Source organism: Pyrus communis, chromosome 2, assembly GCF_041283825.1.
Source record: "Pyrus communis isolate YQ-2024b chromosome 2, ASM4128382v1, whole genome shotgun sequence".
NCBI lineage: Eukaryota > Viridiplantae > Streptophyta > Magnoliopsida > Rosales > Rosaceae > Pyrus > Pyrus communis.
The window spans coordinates 23,316,896-23,341,457 of record NC_142566.1 but is presented as its reverse complement, the minus strand read 5'-3'; the positions used below and the strand labels follow the sequence as shown (position 1 = coordinate 23,341,457).

General features: G+C 38.6%; 1 protein-coding gene, 1 long non-coding RNA gene and 2 pseudogenes across 3 annotated transcripts; 3 read left to right on the top strand and 1 right to left on the bottom strand.

Annotated features, from left to right (window-relative positions):
- The first annotated feature begins 585 nt into the window (after positions 1-585).
- LOC148698762 (disease resistance protein RPV1 pseudogene) lies at positions 586-4,052 on the top strand (annotated as a pseudogene). Its single transcript, XR_015957853.1, has 5 exons — positions 586-1,977; positions 2,061-2,224; positions 2,325-2,477; positions 2,578-2,644; positions 3,608-4,052. The product of XR_015957853.1 is annotated as a disease resistance protein RPV1 pseudogene (transcript).
- LOC137748783 (disease resistance protein RML1B-like) lies at positions 937-20,491 on the top strand. Its single transcript, XM_088687857.1, has 5 exons — positions 937-1,073; positions 11,798-12,905; positions 13,044-13,358; positions 13,511-14,323; positions 19,707-20,491. Exons 2-5 carry the CDS (start codon positions 12,624-12,626, stop codon positions 19,956-19,958), a joined length of 1,662 nt encoding a protein of 553 aa, XP_088543983.1. The 5' UTR covers positions 937-1,073; positions 11,798-12,623; the 3' UTR covers positions 19,959-20,491.
- On the bottom strand, positions 5,256-7,769 carry LOC148698761 (uncharacterized). The gene is made up of 3 exons (XR_015957855.1): positions 7,640-7,769; positions 6,963-7,556; positions 5,256-5,978 (listed from the first exon to the last, which is right to left on the bottom strand). It is a non-coding gene; the product is annotated as an uncharacterized LOC148698761 (long non-coding RNA).
- LOC148698760 (TMV resistance protein N-like) lies at positions 20,306-23,748 on the top strand (annotated as a pseudogene).
- The last annotated feature ends 814 nt before the right edge of the window (positions 23,749-24,562 follow it).

The window sequence follows — 24,562 nt, the reverse complement described above, 5'->3', positions numbered from 1 at the left end:
CTTTCATCAAGGTCACCGGATCAAGTGATCCGGATCTTTGAAATTTAATCGAACAATTAAAATTATTATAACTTTTAAAATGAACTTCTGTTTTTAGTTGTTTGATTAAATTTCAAAAGCCCAAATCACTTGATTCAGTGATCTTGGTGGAAGAGATCCAAAGAGGATCTCCTTCCATTTTAAAATCATGTAATGATGGATTGTTACATCAAAAGTAGTCGGTAGGAGTTTGCAAAGAAACTTCCTCTTCTTTAAATTAAAGACCGCTAAGTAACAATTTTTTTTTTTTTAAGTCTTCAATGAAATTGTCACGGAAATTCATCTGCTTCAACTTGACCACATTCACATTGAAAGGTAGTAGGTAGGAAATTTCTTGGCAGGTAGGAAGAAAAGCATGAGGACTAATTTAACAAGAGAGAGTCCACATTCACATTGAAGGTGGTAGGAAACTGCTGCTTCCTTCACAGGAAGAAAAGCATGCATAAGGATATATACAACAAGAGAGAGTCCACACTCCATACCATACTGCAGATTCCAATTCTTTGAGAGGCTCTTTTCTTTAGTTTATTTGTCTTTAATTCTCTTATGGCCATTCAACTTGCCTCTTCTTCTTCCTTGCCTCCTTCATGGACATATGATGTATTTTTGAGTTTTAGAGGTGAGGATACACGCTTTACTTTTATAAATCATTTATATGAGACCTTGAACCGTAACGGAATCGACATCTTCATTGATCGCCATCTTAAAAGAGGAGAAGAAATATCACCGGCTTTTCTAAAAGCAATTGAAGAGTCGAGAATTTTAATCATTGTAATCTCTGAAAACTATGCATCGTCAAGATGGTGCTTGGATGAGCTCGTACATATCCTTGAATGTAGAAGGTCAAGGCAGCAAATAGTTTGGCCAGTTTTCTACAAGGTGGATCCGTCCCATGTACGAAATCAAACGAGTAGGTTCGGTGACGCATTTACAAGACTCGAGCACAAATACAAGGACGAGGAGAAGATCCTCTTATGGAGGAGTGCTCTAAAAGAAGTATCAAATTTGTCAGGACATACTGTCAAAGAGGAAGAGTACGTACATTTCTTCACTCCTTGTAGTTTGTTTAATTATATGATTCTGTATTTCAGGTCTCAGTTTCTACTACAATAATACCTATTTAGTTGCTAGTTTTTAAATCCCTAGCAAGGGGCACATACTTGACTGCAGCAATTCCATAATTTTTCAGCTTTGCTGAATGGCAAGTCTATAATTTACATATGAAGAAGATGACTCTTACGAGTCTTATCTATGCTACCATATAAAGTTGGAAGCCCATTCTTCACCATAAATGATGGGACAAAAATACCTTCCAAACAAAAAAGTTCAAAAACAGCCCAAAATAATGCAAGAATATTTTCGTAATATAAACATTGTGTTTTTACAATTAATTTTTTTTATACAGCTATTTTATTTTTTTTAATAATTAGTACATTATAATGGCCTAGCAATAATCTGATTCAATTAGTTTTTAATTAAATATTATTTTCTATATTTTTAAACACATTCAAAACATTTTAACAATCGCGTAATGCTGATTATAAAAATGATGTTTCGCGTGCGTATTTACACTAAAGAAAAGGGGATAGACTTATGTGACAGCCCGTCCCGAATTAACATTTTCATATGTGTGAAGTGTGTTTAATTACCCTAAATCTTTATTAAAGTTGGACGGTTTGTTTGATTGTGTGGAATGATTAAAGACAGGGCACTGTGCATACACGGGTTGCACGTTTCTTCTCCTTTTTCTTTTCCTTTCCGTGATTTCCTCAAACCTGTTTTTCATTCTTCCTCTCTCCCCGTCAAGCTCTCTCTCTCTCTCCCTCACTCTCAAACACACGGCAACAACACCAATTCTTCAAAACTTCACGGATCGACGAAAATAAAATCACCATCTTCTTCGTTTCGACGATACGAGTCCAACCATACCAATTTCAGGTAAGAACTATAACGTTTTCACGTCGAAAATACGAACTCCGGTTTAGGTACTATTCATCAACTTTTTATTGGTTGATTTTTAGGACTTTTCAAGCTTATATGAAGCTTCTTGAGGTCCTAAGGAGGCTTGAAGTAGTTCGTTGGAAGTTTTTGGACGTAAGAACACGGAGAACGACAAGTTCAAAGTTTGTCCGGAGCTTTCGGGGCTTTTTCTGGTGAATCCACGCCGAGTTAGGGGTCGAGGCAGGTATGGATGTGTTCGTCTCGTCAATACCTTCATTTTGATATAAAGTACGTCGAAAATGGTTAAGAAATGAAGAAGTTATGACACTTTGAAGTTTACCCAGAAATTCCGGCAAAACACCCACCTCCGGCGAAACCAGTCCGACGACGCGAGGAAGAAGACGCGCGCGTGGGCAGCGCGTATACAGGGCGCGTGAGAGCTCCAAATTGAGTTCTAAAAGTTGTCACGTGTTCGTGACGTCGTGTAGATCACCGTGGTATATTCACACACCCAAATTGAGCAACGTATGAGAAAGTTATTGACGAATGTTTGTGTATGTGCGTTTAAATGATGATTTTATAATTATTCTTTTATAGGTGAAACTTGTACGAACGACGAATGTAACCAAACTAGGCGTGAGGGTTACGAACCGGCTACTTATCAGTGAGTGGGCAGTTATTTTTCAGTATATATATACGTATGCTTGACGTATTTCCCAGAAAACGTATTTTAAAAGAAATACGAATTAAATATCCTGTCATATATGCATCATATTTTAATATGTGCATTACCATAATTATGCATACTGTTGCATGGTGCTGAGGAGGCCCAGGTAAGCTACCTTTGAAATACATTTGATATACATTTGATATACGTATGAAATACATTTGATATACGTATAAAATACATTTGATACACGTATAAAATACATTTGAAATACGTATGAAATACAGTTGATATACGTATGAAATGTGATTGAGATATGTTTGAGATATAATTGTGATATGATTGAGATGTGATTGAAAGCTCATAACCTGCACCCCCGGTGTTAGTGTTCCCGCCCTGAGCAGGGCACAGTCCTTCACGTGATGTTCACCTCCCGCACCACATGCTCAGCTTGGATCCAAGCTAGGTGCACAGTCTTGTCGTACAGACCACATTAGGTGGTTCCGACTCGTAGGTGACCCGCGATTATTCGCACAGCCTTCACGTGATCGTAGCACTAGAGCGTACATATGTATTACACCCAGGCTTGTCGTACAGACCACTTTAGGTGGTTCCGACTCGTGGGCAGGTTCAGTTATTCAGTTATTGAGTTTGAGATTTGAGCTCTATATGCAGCCGTACAGGTCACGTTAGGTGACTCCGGCTGCCAGATTACATGTTATTGATGTGATTTATACCTGAGCACTTGCATATCATTATAAGGCTTTGACATGGCATATTCTTGAGCATGATTGGTATACCCTTGAGCATGTTTGGCATATTTATACATACGTATATATGTTTATTTTCTGGGAAACTATACTTGTTTTACGGCGAGGGGTTAGTATATTCAAAGAGAAAAGAAGGTTCTGAATAAGTTTGTTTTGCTGACCCACTCAACTTTGTTTTGCGCCCCTCCAGGTTTAAGATATCAGAGCTTGGTGGCTACGAGGAATCCAACGGTGTTCTGACAGAATGGACAAAAATTAGGACTCACCTTTGGGTGTTTCATCTTAGAAATTGTATCTTTAAAGCTTCCGTACTGTGTAAATGGTTACGTCACTCTCACGTGACGGCCAGCATGCCCTCATTCGAGACGGGGTGTGTCAGTTCAGGGCCCACCAAAACTCTTTCACCGACCTCTGACCAACACAAAGGTGTACGACACGATTTTTCCATATAAAGCTTCATAACAGTGTCATTCCGATACGCCGTACAATAAAGCAATCTCGTACCAAGTGCTTCCTGAAAAGCTGTCCAAAGCTTAGAAGTGAATCTAGGATCTCGATCCGAAACAATACTTACTGGAATTCCATGATACTTCACCATCTTAGTGATAAACAGCTCAGCCCATTTATTCAGAGAATACTTTTCTCTCACTAGAATAAAGTGCGCTGACTTAGTAAATCGATCTACAACCACCCAAACGCCATCATAACCATTCTATGTACGAGGAAGCTTGTACACAAATCATCATTTAAACGCACATACACAAACATTCGTCAATAACTTTCTCATACGTTGCTCAATTTGGGTGTGTGAATATACCACGGTGATCTACACGACGTCACGAACACGTGACAATTTTTAGAACTCAATTTGGAGCTCTCACGCGCCTTCATGCGCCCTGTATACGCGCTGCCCACGCGCGCGTCTTCTTCCTCGCGTCGCCGGACTGGTTTCGCCGGAGGTGGGTGTTTTGACGGAATTTCTGGGTAAACTTTAAAGTGTCATAACTTCTTCATTTCTTAACCATTTTCGACGTACTTTATATCAAAATGAAGGTATTGACGAGACTAACACATCCATACCTGCCTCGACCCCTAACTCAGCATGGATTCAACAGAAAAAGCCCCGAAAGCTCCGGCCAAACTTTGAACTTGTCGTTCTCCGTGTTCTTACGTCCAAACACTTCCAACGAACTACTTCAAGCCTCCTTAGGACCTCAAGAAGCTTCCTATAAGCTTGAAAAGTCCTAAAAATCAACCAATAAAAAGTTGATGAATAGTACCTAAACCGGAGTTCGTATTTTCGACGTGAAAACGTTATAGTTCTTACCTGAAATTGGTATGGTTGGACTCGTATCGTCGAAACGAAGAAGATGGTGATTTTATTTTCGTCGATCCGTGAAGTTTTAAAGAATTGGTGTTGTTGCCGTGTGTTTGAGAGTGAGGGAGAGAGAGAGAGCTTGACGGGGAGAGAGGAAGAATGAAAAACAGGTTTGAGGAAATCACGGAAAGGAAAAGAAAAAGGAGAAGAAACGTGCAACCCGTGTATGCACAGTGCCCTGTCTTTAATCATTCCACACAATCAAACAAACCGTCCAACTTTAATAAAGATTTAGGGTAATTAAACACACTTCACACATATGAAAATGTTAATTCGGGACGGGCTGTCACAACCTACCCTCCTTATAGAAATTTCGTCCTCCTTATAGAAATTTCGTCCCCGAAATTTAAACAACAACCACAAAATAACCTGGGATAGGTCTCTCTCATCCAATCCTCTGTCTCTCCAATAGCTTTTTCCACTTAATGGTTTCTTCATAAGATTTTCACCAATTGCACTGTCTTATTTCTCAGATCTTTCTCTTTCCAATCCAAGATAATCACTGGTTCTTCATCATAAGTCAAATCCGGGCTAATTTCCAAAGGTTGAACCGGAATCACATACAATGGATCTGCAACGTAATGACGGAGCATCGAAGCATGAAATACATTATGCACTTTAGACAGCTCTGAAGGCAACTCAAGCCTGTAATCAACCTCACCAACTCACTCGGTGATCTGATAAGGTCTGATGTACCTAGGGCTCAGCTTACCTTTTTTTTTCCGAACCTTACTACTCCTTTCCAAGGCGATAGCTTCAAGAATACTTAATCATTAACCTTATATACTCGTAGTTCATATAGGTACTTCAAGCATTCACAATAATTATATATGAAAGTAATATACCTAATCAATTTAAAAGTGTCGATAGAACTCTCAATAATATGTACGATAAAAAGGAAAAGATCCACTTACCTGGAGTCCACGCTATGATTCTCTAGCGCACACATCGAGGCGTCCTGAATGATTGGTCCTTGTGACCAATTATCAAATCACATACACACCCCGTCCCGAAGAAGGGCATGCTGGCCGTCACGTGAGAGTGACGTAACCATTTACACAGTACGGAAGCTTTAAAGATACAATTTCTAAGATGAAACACCCAAAGGTGAGTCTTAATTTTTGTCCATTCTGTCAGAACACCGTTGGATTCCTCGTAGCCACCAAGCTCTGATATCTTAAACCTGGAGGGGCGCAAAACAAAGTTGAGTGGGTCAGCAAAACAAACTTATTCAGAACCTTCTTTTCTCTTTGAATATACTAACCCCTCGCCGTAAAACAAGTATAGTTTCCCAGAAAATAAACATATATACGTATGTATAAATATGCCAAACATGCTCAAGGGTATACCAATCATGCTCAAGAATATGCCATGTCAAAGCCTCATAATGATATGCAAGTGCTCAGGTATAAATCACATCAATAACATGTAATCTGGCAGCCGGAGTCACTTAACGTGACCTGTACGGCTGCATATAGAGCTCAAATCTCAAACTCAATAACTGAATAACTGAACCTGCCCACGAGTCGGAACCACCTAAAGTGGTCTGTACGACAAGCCTGAGTGTAATACATATGTACGCTCTAGTGCTACGATCACGTGAAGGCTGTGCGAATAATCGCGGGTCACCTACGAGTCGGAACCACCTAATGTGGTCTGTACGACAAGACTGTGCACCTAGCTTGGATCCAAGCTAAGCATGTGGTGCGGGAGGTGAACATCACGTGAAGTACTGTGCCCTGCTCAGGGCGGGAGCACTAACACCGGGGTGCAGGTTATGAGCTTTCAATCACATCTCAATCATATCACAATTATATCTCAAACATATCTCAATCACATTTCATACGTATATCAACTGTATTTCATACGTATTTCAAATGTATTTTATATGTGTATCAAATGTATTTTATACGTATATCAAATGTATTTCATACGTATATCAAATGTATTTCATACGTATATCAAATGTATATCAAATGTATTTCAAATGTAGCTTACCTGGGCCTCCTCAGCACCATGCAACAGTATGCATAGTTATGGTAATGCACATATTAAAATATGATGCATATATGACAGGATATTTAATTCGTATTTCTTTTAAAATACATTTTCTGGGAAATACGTCAAGCATACGTATATATATACTGAAAAATAACTGCCCACTCACTGATAAGTAGCCGGTTCGTAACCCTCACGCCTAGTTTGGTTACATTCTTCGTTCGTACAAGTTTCACCTATAAAAGAATAATTATAAAATCATCATTTAAACGCACATACACAAACATTCGTCAATAACTTTCTCATACGTTGCTCAATTTGGGTGTGTGAATATACCACGGTGATCTACACGACGTCACGAACACGTGACAACTTTTAGAACTCAATTTGGAGCTCTCACGCGCCCTCACGCGCCCTGTATACGCGCTGCCCACGCGCGCGTCTTCTTCCTCGCGTCGCCGGACTGGTTTCGCCGGAGGTGGGTGTTTTGCCGGAATTTCTGGGTAAACTTCAAAGTGTCATAACTTCTTCATTTCTTAACCATTTTCGACGTACTTTATATCAAAATGAAGGTATTGACGAGATGAACACATCCATACCTGCCTCGACCCCTAACTCGGCGTGGATTTACCAGAAAAAGCCCCGAAAGCTCCGGCCAAACTTTGAACTTGTCGTTCTCCGTGTTCTTACGTCCAAACACTTCCAACGAACTACTTCAAGCCTCCTTAGGACCTCAAGAAGCTTCCTATAAGCTTGAAAAGTCCTAAAAATCAACCAATAAAAAGTTGATGAATAGTACCTAAACCGGAGTTCGTATTTTCGACGTGAAAACGTTATAGTTCTTACCTGAAATTGGTATGGTTGGACTCGTATCGTCGAAACGAAGAAGATGGTGATTTTATTTTCGTCGATCCGTGAAGTTTTGAAGAATTGGTGTTGTTACCGTGTGTTTGAGAGTGAGGGAGAGAGAGAGAGCTTGACGGGGAGAGAGGAAGAATGAAAAACAGGTTTGAGGAAATCACGGAAATGAAAAGAAAAAGGAGAAGAAACGTGCAACCCGTGTATGCACAGTGCCCTGTCTTTAATCATTCCACACAATCAAACAAACCGTCCAACTTTAATAAAGATTTAGGGTAATTAAACACACTTCACACACACTTTTAAATTGATTAGGTATATTACTTTCATATATAATTATTGTGAATGCTTGAAGTACCTAAATGAACTACGAACGGCTTGATCCCTATTTAGGGTACGTAGGCAGTCTAACGAGACGTTAGATGCAGCCATAAAATATTTGAGACAAAAGCCTTGCTTGGGCGAAGGAAATTGGTAAAGGCAAGTTTTAGTTTTATGAATTAGTTAGCTAAATTAATGTTAATTGGGTCGTCATGGATAATTATTCCTGAAAATAAGTAGTTTGGGAGTAATGCGTTATTGATTGTACACTTCTCACTGTATTGTTTATAATTGAACATGCTACAACATGGTTGAGTATTAGATTGCATCATAGTATATCAATATGTATATTACTTGCATATAATTATTGGGAATGCTTTCAAGTGCAAAGGTGAACTCAGGACACCCAGGTAAGTTCAGGTGAGTTTATGGTACTAGTTGAATCGATTGCGTTATAGCATGACTACAGTTATGTGTTAGGCAACTTCGATACTGTCGTACTGGTTGCCATGAGTTGCACATGTTATATTGAGATGCATTGAGAGCTCATAAACCTGCACCCCGGTGTTAGTGCTCCCGCCCGTGGCCAGGGCACAGTCCTTCACGTGATGTTCATCTCCCGCACCTTACGCTCACCTTGGATCCAAGGTAGGTGCACAGTCCTGTTGTACATACCACTTTAGGTGGTTCCGACTCGTAGGTGACCCGCGATTATTCGCCCAGTCTTCACGTGATCGTAGCACTTGAGCGTATTTATTTACACCCAATCCTGTCGTACAGACCACTTTAGGTGGTTCCGACTCGTGTGCAGGTATACTTATTGAGTTATATGCTAGCCAGGATTGATGAGATATGGATAAGTCGTACAGGTCACTAGAGGTGACTCCGACTTATATGCTAGCCAGGATTGATGAGATATGGATAAGTCGTACAGGTCATTAGAGGTGACTCCGACTTATATGCTAGCCAGGATTGATGAGATATGGATAAGTCGTACAGGTCACTATAGGTGACTCCGACTTATATGTTAGCCATGATTGATGAGATACGGATAAGTTGTACATGTTATTTTAGATGACTCTGACTGATATATTACTTTGTAGTGATTTAGTTCATTTGGCCTACTTATTAATGTATGGTGGAGTTAATGGTAAACCGTGGTTTTGGTCATTTCTGAGTATGGTTTGGATATATGTATATATGTTGTACTGTCTTATGGAAAACGATACGGGTTTTACATTTAGAATTGTCACATCCCGGCCCCGGGCGGATCACTTCCCGGGCCCGACTCCACTACCGTAGCACGATATTGTCCGCTTTGGGCTTACCATTCCCTCACGGTTTTGTTTTTGGGAACTCACGAGCAACTTCCCAGTGGGTCACCCATCATGGGATTGCTCTAGCCTCCTTCTCGCTTAACTTCAGAGTTCTTACGGAACCCGAAGCCAGTGAGCTCCCAAAAGGCCTCGTGCTAGATAGGGATGTGAATATACATTTAAGGATCACTCCCCTGGGCGATGTGGGATGTCACACTTAACTCACAATAATATGTCAAAAAATAATTTTTGCACGCACTACGCACGTACACGAAGGCTCGTTTATTTATTTATTTTTTTTTAAAGCAAGGGAAAACAACCAAGGTACATGAAGGCTCGTTTATGTTAAACCTACGTGTCCATCTTCTTCATATATAATTATAGACTTGTCATTCACCAAAGCTAGCGAATCAGGGAGTGACTTTTGTTGTTGCCGGCACTCCTTTTTCGTGTAATACTCTGCCATTTTTTTTTTTTTGAGGTGCTGATAAACTCACCCGTTATTCTATTTTCTCACACATTATCATTCCATCCACAATAAAAAATTTAAAAAATTAACATCTTATTTTCCACCCACTATTATCTCTAAAATAACTTTAATACACCACACCTCAAATGTCCTATTTTCACCGTCAGTCTTTACGTGAACTAACTTTACACCAAAATCAAGATTGCAAATCTCTAAAAGTCCAAAAAACTTAACTTATCTGGTGAAAATTTACAACCTTGAAAGCCACATAGTCATTGGTTTTGTTGGAGAGTTGTAGAGAGCAAGAGATCTGCTTCATCGATTCAACTAATTTAGTTCAAAGCAAAAGAATTAAATCGAAAAAATGGAAGTAAGAATACCAGAAACAGTAATAAAAAAAAATAAAAAAAAAGGCAAATCTGCAAGTAAAGGGGAAGCAGTTTAAGAGGGAGAGCGTACCAGCAAGCTTCTCAGCATCGAACCAAGATTATGATTCCCCTGGTCGCTCTCTCTCTCTCTCTCTCTCTCTCTCTCTCTCTCTCTCTCTCTCTCTCTCTCTCTCTCTCTCTCTCTCTCTCTCTCTCTCTCTCTCTCTCTCTCTCTTAAATTGCTCTCCTAAAGCTGAGATTTGATCCAAATGAGCTGGAAGCTATCAAATTAAAGATGCAAAATTGCAATAAAACGTTAAAAAATTTAGGGCATGTTTGGTATTCTATTTGAAATTTTTTATCATTTCTCAAAACATTTCTTAAGAACATTTCTTGAAAATAATTTTCTTTAAGATTCAAAAACTTGATTGGTTTGCAATTTAAAAATTTTAAATCTTACGACATAAACTAGAGAAAGAAATCTAAAAAGAGGGGTTGCAGGAGATAGAGAAAGAGGAGAGAGGAGGAAAGAAAGTAATAGATAATTGAACGAAAGAGAAAGAAGAGAGGATCAGACGAGATAAAGAGGAAGAGGAGTGAGAGAAATAACCGAGAGAATGAAGGGAGCAGATTAAAGAAGAGACGAAAAAAGTAAATAAAAAAAAAAAAAAAAAGAGGAGAGAAAGAAGAAAAGAGAGATAGATTTGGAGTAAGATGGGAGGAGGGAGAGAAAAGAAATGAGTGAGTTTAAGTTTAAAAATTCTAAAAACTCACTTTTTATGTTTTTAGAGAATAGACTATATTTTTGAGTTTCAGTTTTTGAAAATAATCCTACCAAACAAGTTTTTAAACCTAAAACTTGAAAATTGTTTTTGAGTTTAAAAAGTTGAATTCAAATAGAATATCAAACAAGCTCTTAAAATTTGTTGGAAAAATCCACAAACTGATGAACATATTTGGAATTGGAGCCCTAGAAATCACAGAAACGAACGATGAGAAATGCTATCTGTCGGCGAATTCTTGAACTTATTCCACCGCCGGAAATAATGGATCTTTCTCCCACTGATCAAAACTTGACTCCATTAATTAATCAACCCAAATATATAAATGAATTAGCAACCAATCTTTTTTTTTTTCCAAATAAAAAATGAACCCTAGCTCGAAAATTGATTAATTCGAAATTAATTCCGAGTACAAAACTGACAGTGGAAGCAAATGGAAATCAGAAATAGACAAAGAGGGTAAAGGGGGAAATTGGGTGAGGAGAGATTTTGTTATTTCAGCTATGCAATTTGGATTTGCAGGTGACAGAAGATTTGGGTTAGGGAAGAGAAGAGAGAGAGAGAGAGAGAGAGAGAGAGAGAGAGAGTGGTCGAGAGAGGGAGAGATTCGAATAATTAGAGACTGGTTTCCAAGAGAGAGAAGGGAAGTCGTTGGTGCAGAAGCCAGAGGAGAGACACGAAACAGAAGAGAGAGAAAAATGGGGGAGAGAGAAACGGAGGACGAAGCGGTAGGGAGAGAAACAATTAGGGATCTAACATTTTCATTAAAATGTGAGTGGAAAAATAATACGGTGGATTTAGTAGCATTTTTTTATTATTTTTTTTTCTTTTACAAAGAAATATAGCAAAAAATTTGATTGACTAAATATGTTTTTTATTTAAACTGGTAGGTATGAAGTTACATTTATCAATAAGATTATTAAGGAGATCTCAGTCGAAGTACTACAACGCACATATTTGAATGTGGCCAAATACCCAGTTGGAATACAATCATGTGTAGAAGAGGTGGAAGAGATTTTAGATGTCGGTGAAAATGGTCGTTGTGTGGTTGGGATTTGGGGGGCACCTCGAATTGGCAAGACAACAATTGCAAAAGCTGTTTATAATGCAATTGCTCATAAGTTTGAAGGTAGTTGTTTCCTGGCAGATGTGAGAGAAACATTGACATCACATGAAGGTGTAATCAAACCACAAAAGACTCTTCTATCAAAAGTTCTACGTGGTACGAGGGTGAAAATTGACAATGTTCATCACGGAATCAACCTTATAGAGAAACTTTTGAGGCGAAAGAAGATTCTCTTAATTCTTGATGATGTGGATGAATTGGAGCAGTTAAACAACTTGGTTGAAGTCAATTGGTTCGGTGAGGGCAGCAGAGTGATCATAACCACAAAAGATAGAGGATTGCTAGAATGTTATGGGGTCGAGTTGATCTACGAGGTCCAAAAGTTAGAAGACGACAAGGCTCTTGAGCTTCTATGTTTGAATGCCTTTGGAAGAAAAGAACCTTCAGATGATTATTTAAGCCTTGCACAACGTGCAATAGCCTATGCTCAAGGACTTCCGTTAGCTCTTACTCTTATAGGTTCTCATCTGCGTAATAAAAGTATAGATCGTTGGCAAACTATATTTGATAGTTATGATTCTTACGAATGAGAACCTTGTAGAGGTATTCAAAGAATACTTCGAAAAAGTTATGATTCTTGGGATGATGCAATGCAACAAGTTTTCCTAGACATTGCATGCTTCTTCAAGGGTGAAGATAAAGATTATGTATTACAAATATTGAGAAGTTTGAAGCTCAATGTACCTCAAGATTGTATTGAAGTACTCGTTGAGAATGCCATCATAACTATTGAAGGTAATAGGATTTTGATGCATGACTTGCTAGAAAAAATGGGTAAGCATATAGTTTATAAAGAATCTCCCACTGAACCAGGAAAACGTAGCAGGTTATGGTTTCATGAAGATGTGTACAATGTTCTAACTGAAAATTGGGTAAGTAGAATATATGTTCATACATTTGATTTGGCATGATTTTGAAAAGAAAAACAAAAAAATTAAAATAGACCTTGAGTTTTGTTTGTTAATTAAACAACATTGTTTGCTAACAATTTTTTTTTTTTTCCATCTTAGGGAACAAAGAAAATTAAGGGCATTGTGGTGAAGTTGCCCAAACCAGATGTAATACCCTTGAATGCAAAAAGCTTCTTATGGATGGTAAATCTTGAAATTTTTATAAACCGTAATGCACAATTTTCTGGACGTGTTGATTATCTGCCCAATGATTTGAGGTGGATTGAATTGGGTGGACTTGACTTTCAAAATTTGGGATCCAATATTCTTCAAAAGCATCTAGTTACGTTCAATTTGCAATTCAATTATCATCCAAGACATCTTGTCATGTTTGATATGCCATACAGTGGCATAAAACAATTAAAGGGATTTAAGGTATGTATATGTATTTTAAATTATTTTGAACGAATACTAATTCAAATGTACACTTTATCTTTGGAGAAAGAAAATTTTCTCAGTTTTTCATTATTAATTATTCTAACTGAAGTCTCTGACTTTTTGCTTTGTTTTTTGTTTTTGTTTCATAGAATTTGACAAAGCTTACATCAATAAATTTAAATGGTTGCGAATTCTTGGAAAAAATTCCATACTTTTCTGGAATCCCAAACATAAAGCACTTGGATCTACGTGACTGCACAAGTTTGGTTGAGGTTGATGATTCAGTTGGATTCCTTGATAAACTTGTTTTATTGGATCTTAGTGGGTGCTCTAAGCTTACGCGGTTTGCAACAAAACTTGCATTAAGATCCCTTGAATGGCTTTATCTCAATGGTTGCACAAGGCTCAAGAGTTTTCCAGAAATTGAGGACAAGATGGAATCTCTATGGTATTTGGATATACAAGAAAGTGGCATAAGAGAATTGCCTTCATCAATTACATATCTTAGTGGGCTTCAAAGATTGAAAGCAAATGGTTGTGAGAACCTTGCAAATATATATTTACATGGTTCCACAAAACTGATCGCAACTGATTTGGATAGTTCAGATGATGACTGTCACACACTAATGCTTTCCGTGCTACAACATCTTAATTTCCTTGTGCCTTTCGATTGCTTGCTCACAATAAGAAGCCTTGATCTGTCGAGAAACAATTTTGTCATTCTTCCCGAATGCATTAGCAAATTTGTCAACTTGGAGGAACTTAGACTGAGTGGTTGCAAGAGGCTTCGGGAAATTCTAGAACCGCTTCCACCAAAATTAGTTTCTTTATATCTAGATGATTGCACATCATTGGAGAAAAATCTAAAACTACCCCCGACGCTTAGGGTTCTGGACTTGACTAATTGCTTTAGACTACGTGGCGTTGAGGTGGCAAAATTGGAAAATAATTTGTTGAATCAGGTTCCTCTCTCTTCTTCTTCTATTCTCCTGAAATTTAAATTAATTTTGTTGATACTTGAGAGAGAGGTCAGATCACAGATTTTTTGTGATTAGTTAACACTATATATATATATATGTATGTATGTATGTATGTATGTATGTGTGTATATATATATATATATATATATATAAATAGAACTTTTACGGAATGTTTTCTTGTATTACTTGTTCTGAAATATATACATGTACAATCTGAGTTCCACAAGGAAACAAAAGCTTTAATACAAACCTACTTTAAAATGACTCCTATTATTTACATTCCTTTTTTTCCTAATATTGACTCATGGTCAACACTCCCCCTCAAGTTGGTGCATAGATATCACACATGCCCAACTTGACAAGTGAGTCATCAAACTCTCGACCACATACTGCATGAGTTAGAACATCTGCAAGTTGCTCATCTGAACTCACAAACGGGATCGATACAATCTTCCTTTCAAGTTTCTCTTTAATAAAATGTCGATCAACTTCCACATGTTTTGTTCTATCATGCTGTACCGGATTATCAGCTATATCTCTCGCTGACTTATTATCACAGTATAGTCTCATGGTCTCCTTTGGCTTGAACCCAAGCCCCTCAAGAAGTTTTCGAAGCCAGAGAAGCTCACAAATGCCGTGAGCCATCCCTCGAAACTCAGCCTCAGCTGAGGATCTTGATACTACCTTCTGTTTTTTACTTCTCCATGTGACTAAATTGCCTCCTACAAAAGTAAAATATCCCGAAGTAGACCGTCTGTCACCTACACTTCCTGCCCAATCAGCATCCGTGAACCCCTCAATCCTCAAATGTCCATGCTTCCGATAGAGAACTCCTTTTCCAGGTGCAGACTTTAAATAAGCTAAGATACGCATAACAGCAGCCATATGATCTTCACTCGGTGAATGCATAAATTGACTTACTACACTTACTGCATAGGCAATATCTGGTCGTGTATGAGCCAAATAAATTAGTCTCCCTACAAGTCTCTGATATCTCCCCTTATCAACCGATTTCTGATTCGGATCCAAACATAGATGATGTTTTTCAACAATAGGAGTATCAACTGGCTTACATCCCAGCATACCAGTTTCTTTTAACAAATCCAAAACATACTTACGTTGTGACAAGAAAATACCTTTCGACGATCGAGCAACTTCGACTCCAAGAAAATACTTCAAATCCCCTAGGTTCTTCATTTCAAACTCAGCCGCAAGATTTCTCTGCAGCCTTGAAATCTCATCACAATCATCCCCAGTAATAATCATGTCATCTACATAGATGATTAAGGCCGTCACTTTTCCCTGTCTCCGTTTGACAAACAATGTATGATCAGAATGACTTTGGTAATACCCAATCTTTTTCATAACTTGAGTAAACCTATCAAACCATGCACGAGGCGATTGCTTAAGCCCATAAAGAGACTTACGCAACCGACATACTCCGGTACTTCTACCAGCACTGTACCCAGGAGGAAAATCCATATATACTTCTTCCTCCAAGTTCCCATGAAGAAAGGCATTTTTCACATCAAACTGTTTTAATGGCCAGTTCATATTAGCAGCTAAAGATATCAGAACTCGTACCGTATTCATCTTGGCAACCGGAGAGAACGTTTCTTGATAATCTACACCATATGTTTGGGTGTATCCTTTAGCTACCAACCTTGCTTTGTACCTGTCGATTGATCCATTGGCTTTGTATTTGACAGTGAACACCCAGCGACAGCCAACTGTTTTTTTTCCCTCTGGTAAAGACGTCACCTCCCAGGTATTATTCTTCTGTAGCGCCAACATTTCTTCATCCATTGCGTTTGCCCATTTTTGATCCTTTAGAGCCTCCTCCACACGGGTTGGTACTCGAGTAGCCTCCATATTGTCCACCAAAGTCTTGCGCTCTGGTGCAAGACCATTGCATGAGACATAGTTGGCTATTGGATACTTCACTTTGCCTTCCGGAGAAAACCTGTTAGGAGGCACACCCCGATTTTGTCTCGGTGGCAGCTTATATGTATTTACATCATTACGTGTATTAGTTACATAATCATCCACAATACTTACCTCAGGTATATCCAGAGAATATTCATTGGGCAGCACTGTGGAGCTAGAGAGAGAGGGGGTACATTAGTAGGCTCGTCAACAACCTGTCCTGACTGCATGCTGCTCTCGATAACTGTTGGAGATTTATCACTCTCGGGATCACTCTCATCTGGAACCGGTCCTGACTGCATGCTGCTCTCGGCAACAATTGCAGATTTATCATTCTCGGCATGTATAATCACTGCCCCATTATGCACGGCATCAACCACAGGGATTCCTTCCAAGTCCAACCATTTCAGATCATCACTAGAGCTCTCCCCCTGGGGATCTGAAGATGAAGATACAGGAGCATAAAAATACTCTGATTCAGAGAAGGTCACATCCATGGTAACATACATATGACGAGTCGCAGGGTGATAACATTTATATCCTTTTTGGTGAGAGGAGAAACCAACAAACACACAGCGAAGTGCACACGGATCCAACTTAGTGCGATGAATTTTCTGAATATGCACGTACGCCACACACCCAAAGACCCGGGGTTGGAGAGTATGAGAAGACACCACAGGAACATGTTGAGTGAGGACTTGAAACGGAGTTTGAAAATGAACCACCCGATAGGGCATACGATTAATCACGTAGACGGCATAAGTAACAGCTTCAGGCCAAAAAACCTTAGGAACAGAAGCACCCAGAAGTAGTGCACGTGCCGTTTCTAAGATATGGCGATTTTTCCGTTCAGCCACCCCATTTTGCTGTGGAGTATAGGGGCAAGTTGTTTCATGGAGAATGCCTTGATCACCAAGAAACTCGGACAACTCACGATTAATATATTCACCACCATTATCAGAACGAAGAACTTTAATCACAGAGAAGTATTGGGTCCGAAGCATTTGAGAAAAATTCCGAAATATCATACCAACATCACTCTTATTTTGTAACACATATAGCCACGTCATACGAGTGCAATCATCAACAAACGTAACAAACCACTTAATCCCAGAAGAAGTAACAACCGGAGATGGTCCCCAAACATCAGAGTGCACAAGTTCAAACGGTAAAGCTCTTTTATTCATACTAGGCGGAAAAGAAGCACGATGGCTTTTAGCAAGAATACATACTTCACAATGTAAGTCTAATTCATTTATTCCACTAAATAAACTAGGTAACATATGCCTTAAATACCCAAAAGATGCATGGCCTAACCGACGATGCAACAACCACACTGCTTGTAAATTGCTAGACCGGGACGCGCGAACTGCATTTGCTCTTCCAGAAACGACGTCGTCCACGTAGTACAACCCCTCTCTCTTAGTGCCACGCCCAATTATCTCCTTGGTCTGAATATCCTGGAGTAGACAAAAAGACGGATACATTAGAACAACACAATCCAATTGTTCAGTAACCTGTGGTATGGATAATAGGTGATGAGATAAAGACGGAACAAGCAAGCAATGATGTAAGGGAAGTGACGGGGTGAGATGCACAGTGCCGGCACCACACACGGGTGCCAAAGTACCATTGGCAGTGGATATATTTTTCCTGTGAGATGTAGTCATGTATTGAAACATATTTTTATCATATGTCATATGATCCGTTGCCCCAGAGTCCAGAATCCAACCTATATGGTGCTGTTTCTCGGAGGCTAAGAGAATATGTCCCATGGTACCTGTGTCGGACGACGAGGCACCCTGAGTACGAGTCAACAAATTCTGACCAGAGTCACTGGGGCTAGGCACGGCTTCCTGAACAGTGGGTGTAGCCGCAGCAAGGGAGGCACGGCCTCCACTGGACCCGGCTGCTCCACGCTCCTTGGCACGCAATTTTTTCTTTAACTCTGGGAACCAATCAGGCACTCCATGCTTAGTAAAGCATGTATCCTCAGTATGACGGGTTTGTCCACAGAAATTACACTTCAAATCATCTTTATTTTCTCGGTTGAAGGGACGAGAATTTAAAGATTGATTAGAAGAATTACTAGAACGATTTGTACCAGCCGGCCGAGAGATCATTGCCATGGACGGCAACCCTCCTTGATTGGTACTTCCACCCATCATGGTAGCATGTCGTTGAGCTTCACGTCGAACAACAGAAAACACCTCCTCAACAGAAGGTAAAGGTTGAGTACGTAAAATATCACTACGCACTTTATCAAACACATCATCCAATCCCGCCAAAAAAGCGTACACACGATCAATCTGAACTTCTTCTCGAAGCGTCTTGAGATCCACAGCACATACCATCCGGATTGGTCTCCGCTGATCTAACTCCTGCCAAACGGACTTGAGATCAGCATAATACACACCAACTGGCCGACCCTCTTGACGGAGTCTGAACGATTTAACCTTTAATTCATAAATCTGAGAAATATCTGACCCATCATAGTAGGTCCGAGCTACCTCTTCCCACACTTCTTTAGCAGTACGTAGGTGAATGAAAAAACCCATAATAGTAGGTTCCATGGAGTTGATCAACCACCCTTTTACTATTGCATTTCCTGTCTCCCACGTCTCATACTCAGCACTAGCCTCAGCCGGCTCCTTGATACTCCCAGTCACAAAGCCCTTCCTACCGCGTCCAGCGATGTGCATCTCCAAAACCTTGGACCAAAGAGGATAATTTGATTCATTTAACTTCACGGTATTGGGTACAGCAGACGCATCACTCTGAATAACGATAGGATTCACGACTTGATTATTGGTTGAGTTACTGCCCTCTAACCGCATCACGCCACTGCCTCCTGAGTCCATTCGATGTTGCTCACCAAATCACCAAATCAACCCAACAAACAACACAATACTACGTACACGCAACCACACCACACAGACAAAAAACTGTGCAGTACACGCAACCACACCACACAGACAAACTGTGCAAGACACGGCAGAGAAGTCCAACACACACCACACAGACAAAAACTGTGCAGAGAAATCACGGCACTGTGCAGAGAAATCTGCTCACACACAGCACTATGCAAAGAAATCACGGGAATAAGGCTGCAGAAAAATCTGCTCACACACAGCCACAATAAACACTCACGGCCCACACTGTTTTTCTGTAGAAAATTTGCAGAAAAAACGCAGGCACCCACGCACAGCGGAACGCACTAGGGTTTCGGCAGGCTCTTGATACCAAATAGAACTTTTACGGAATGTTTTCTTGTATTACTTGTTCTGAAATATATACATGTACAATCTGAGTTCCACAAGGAAACAAAAGCTTTAATACAAACCTACTTAAAAAGGACTCCTATTATTTACATTCCTTTTTTTCCTAATATTGACTCATGGTCAACAATATATGTATATATATGTATTTGCTATTGCAGGGATATTGGCGCTCTGAATTGCAAATTCTTCTTCCAGGCAATGAAGTTCGAAGTGTTAGAAAATTCTTCCAGGCAAAGAAGTTAGCGCCAGATTATGAGTATGATCAGCTAAAGCAATGGCCTTCCTTGTCTTTGGAGCTAGCGGATGATTATACAAAGCCGAGGCATATTGATCTCAATGTTCCTATTGAGATTGAGGATGAGCAGGAGCAACCATCCACTTCAAAATCTCAGATGATTGACAATCTCTGATGCATTAGGATCTTGGGTGCATATATAATAATGTTTACTACTTGTCTGTCTTCTGTTTTCTTGATATGCAGCTGCTGCTGCCCCTTCTATATGCAACTTCCTCTTTTTTTCTTTTTCTTTTTTTTTTCTTTTTTTGTAAATATTGTATATGAAACTTTGCTGTCTAGTAGTACTGTGTATTTTTTTCATTTCTTTTTTCATATATAATGTGGCAAGTTGTTTGGCTTTTGGTTTGAATAATTAGAAAGCGTGTATTCATCTTGAACTGTGGTTTGGTTTAAACAAATCATGTTTTACCCAAGAGAATGAAGATGGTTTTGCCTATTACGTACAATCAACATATGTACATGTATTATATGAACTTTGGAATATACATATTCTGCTTTCAGCTTCTCACTTCATTAAAGAGTCAAGTATTAAGTCATCAAGTTAGTTAGATGTTTGTTATCATCTTCTTGTAAATTGGTAGATTAGACAAGGCCATAATTGTAATTGTACAGAATTGTGCATTGCTTTATATACTGAAGCACCATTGTAATTTTATTACATTGAATGAAATGAAGAGGAATATTATGCACAAAGCTTTCCTTAGACATTGCATGCTTCTTCAAGGGTATAGATAAAGACTATGTGTTATAAATATTAAGAAGTTTGAAACGTAATGTACCTTAAGATTGTATTGAAGTACTTGTTGAGAATACCATTATAACTATTGAAGGTAATAGGATTTTGATGCATGACTTGCTAGAAAAAATAGGTAAGTGTATATTTCGTGAAGAGTCGTCCACTGAACCAGGCAAGCGAAGCAGATTGTGGGATCATAAAGATGTCTACCTTGATCTAACTGAAAATAGATCTAGTAAGTAGAAAATAGGTTCTTGCATTTGATTTGGCATGATATTGAAAAGAAAAAAACAAATATTTAAAACAGAACTTGTGTTTTGTTTGTTAATTTAACAATAATTCTTTTCTTTTCTTTTTTCATCTTAGGAACAATGAAAATTAAAGGCATTGTGGTGAAGTTTCTCAAACCAGATGGGATACCCTTAATGCAAAAAGCTTCTCGCAGATGGTAAATTTTGAAAATTTTATAAACCATAATGCACAATGTTCTGGACGCCTTGATTATCTGACTAAGGATTTGAGGTGGATTAAACTTGGTGGACTTGACTTACATTATTTGGGATCCCATATCCATCCAAAGCATATGGTTGTGTTCAATTTGCCATCCAATTATCATCCAAGCTATCTCGTTATGTGGGATGTGTCATGTAGTTGTATCAGACAATTGAAGGGATTTAAAGCGGGGTGTAGTCAAACTAAGATTTTAAAGGATTTTAAAGGATTTTAAAAGTGATAGATTTGATAGGATTTAAGAGTATATTAAAGACTCATACAAAATTCATATGGATTTTATAGAATTTGAATGGATTGTGGTGGATTGTGGAGGAAGGATTTGAAATCTTAGGGGGTGAGGTTGGATTCTTTTTACTCTTGGTTATATATACTTTTTACTCTCAAATCCCACAAAATCCACAACTTATTGAAATCCTCCAAAATCTTAATTTTTTTTAATACACTTAGATTTGGATGGACTTTAAAATACTTTAAAATCTTTTAATTGACTACACCTAGATTTAAATAGATTCTAAAATCTTTTAATTGACTACACCTAGATTTGAATAGATTCTAAAATCCTTTAATTGACTACACTAGGATTTTAAAGTCTTTTAAAATCCTCTTAAATCCGAGTTTGACTACGCACCCCCCCTAAGGTACGTACTTCAAAATAATTTTTTCAAAATTTTCATTATTATTAAAGCATGTGACTTTTTGTTTTATTTTTTGTTTTGGTTTCACAGAATTTGGCAAATCTTGCATTAATAAATTTAAGTGGTTGCGAATTCTTGGAAAAAAAATCCCCAACTTATCCGGAAGCCCAAACATAAAGCACTTGGATCTGAGGGAGTGTAAAAGTTTGGTTGAAGTTGATGATTCTGTTGGATTCCTTGATAAACTTGTTGACTTGAATCTTCGCAGTCACTCTAAGCTTATGAGGTTTGTAACAAGACTTGGATTGAGATCCCTTGAAATGCTTTCTCTTTGTGGTTGCACAAGTCTGGAGAGTTTCCCTGAAATAGAGGACAAGATGGAATCCCTAGTTTTATCGGACATACAAAAAAGTGGTATAAGAGAACTGCCTTCATCAATTGCTTACCTTACTAGGCTTAAAAGCTTGGATGCAGATGGTTGTGAGAACCTTACAAATACATACATACATATATATATATATATATATATATATATATATATATATACATACATATATATATATATATGTGTGTGTGTGTGTGTGTGTGGGCGCCCAAAACTGAGCACAACTGATTTGGATATTGTAGATGACAAGTGTATCACATTCTTCTTTCCCAACCTACACTATCTTGATCTTGACGGATGCAGTTTATCAGAAAGTGATTTCCTTGTGCCTCTTGATTGCTGGTCCACATTAACAAGACTTGATCTGTCGAGAAACAATTTTGTTAGCCTTCCGGATTGCATTAGCAAATTTGTCACTTGAAGCAACTTAGATTGATTAGTTGCAGAAGGCTTCAGGAAATTCCGCAAGTGCTTCCACCAAAACTAATTCACTTAGATCTAGATAATTGCACATCATTGGAGAAAATTTCAAAACTGCCCCCGATGCTCGAGTGTCTGAACTTGACTAATTGCTTTAGACTAAGCGGCGATGAGGTGAAAAAGTTGGAAAATAATTTGTTGAATCAGGTTCCTCTCTCTTCTTAATTTATCTTGAAATTAATTTGTTGATACTTGAGACCTCAGATCACAGACTGTTAGTAATTAGTTATCTATACATTATTTAATATTGTAGGAATCTCTTTGGCACTCTGGATTGGAAATTATTCTTCGAGGCACTGAAATTCCGAAGTGGTTATGCTATACCTCTAAACATCCAACAACATTTGAACTTCCATCAGAAAATGAAAAGGAAGAAGCTATTAGAGGCAGTGAATTTTGTTTTGAAATTCTTCTAAATTTACAAGATGAGACTTCCAGATTGGTTCTATGTATTGTTGTTGAAGCACCGACTCCTTATGATCCATATGTTCTCGTCAACGGGGAAGAAGACTTCTATCCTAATTTAAAGTATAACATTGAGGCAACTCATGTGTGGCTCAAGTTAGTGGATTTAGACGAGCAGCAGAGAGATATATGTCAAGTTATATTTCAATTCCTCGAAGGCTCACGCGTTAAAAGTTGCAGGGTGCAGAGTCTATTGCTCAACCAAGACGAACTGCTTCCCTTGTCTTCAGAGTGTTGGTGCAATCCCATAGTGTGTATGGTGGATTAATTTTATAAATGTGGGGGATAAGGCTGGAGCTCCATCATGTTTATCTGTTTTTGAACTTAGAGCGACTGTGATTTTGTGGTTTCTCTTTCAATCTCATGGGGAGACATGTGCTTGCATGGTTTACGTTCCGTTCTGTGATTTGTTTTTCCTGTACGGAATCTGTGTGCATACCAATTATATGAGCAATCTGGGATGTGTAAGAATGGTTCTGCTAAGGCTTCAAGAGTTGCAGGATCCACCTAATCCGTAACCGAGACGAATTGGTTTCCTTGTCTTTGGGATCAGCCAGTAATGTTGGAAAGAGACCTCGTTTGCCTTAAACCTCGGATATCGTCCATCGTGATCGTCAAGAGCGATGTCTTCCCTTGTACTCGGAGCCAGCGGATCATCCAAACTGGAGGCATATTGATAAAGAAGTGACTTCTATACTCACATTTTCTGCCTAAACTCTCGTCCCTCGTTTTTCTAATCTTCGGATTGAATAAACCAATGGAGAACAACAAAACGAGGGTGGTTGCTTTATGAGAGGCGCACGAGCAACCACTCACTTCCATTCGCAACGCGATTCTCTTCTGATTGAATAAACCAATGGAGAAAAACAAAACGAAGGTGGTTGCTTTATGAGAGGCGCACGAGCAACCACTCACTTCCAATGGAGAAAAACAAAACGAGGGTGGTTGCTTTATGAGAGGCGCGCAAGCAACCAGTCACATTCATTCGCAACGCGATTCTCTTCGGATTGAATAAACCAATGGAAAAAAACAAAACGAGGGTGATTACTTTATGATAGGCGCACAAGCAACCACTCACTTCCATTCGCAACGCGATTCACTACTGTAGAAATATCCATCTTTGAATAATTTCTTACTAGCCATGTGTGTGGACTTCATTAATTAATGTTTGAGTTCCTTTGTATTATTAGTTGTGTATAAGGAATTGAACAATACTTAATTAGACTCCAAAATGGTGAAGAAATTCGTCTCCAAAATACTTTGTGTCTTGTTATAGAATTTCGTGCTTATAATTTAAATTATTTATATTATAAATCAATGTATAAAGTTACTAACACGTGTCATCTGGTAATTCATGATATGATAAGTACTTGTTAGTGTTTACAAACAGTTGCTAGTATCCAATTGTTTAAAGAATTTTTATTCTTGAAGATAAGTGCGTGATTAATTAAATATTAAACTTTGAGTGTGCGGATAAACTTTTGTTGTGCATTTACAATCAC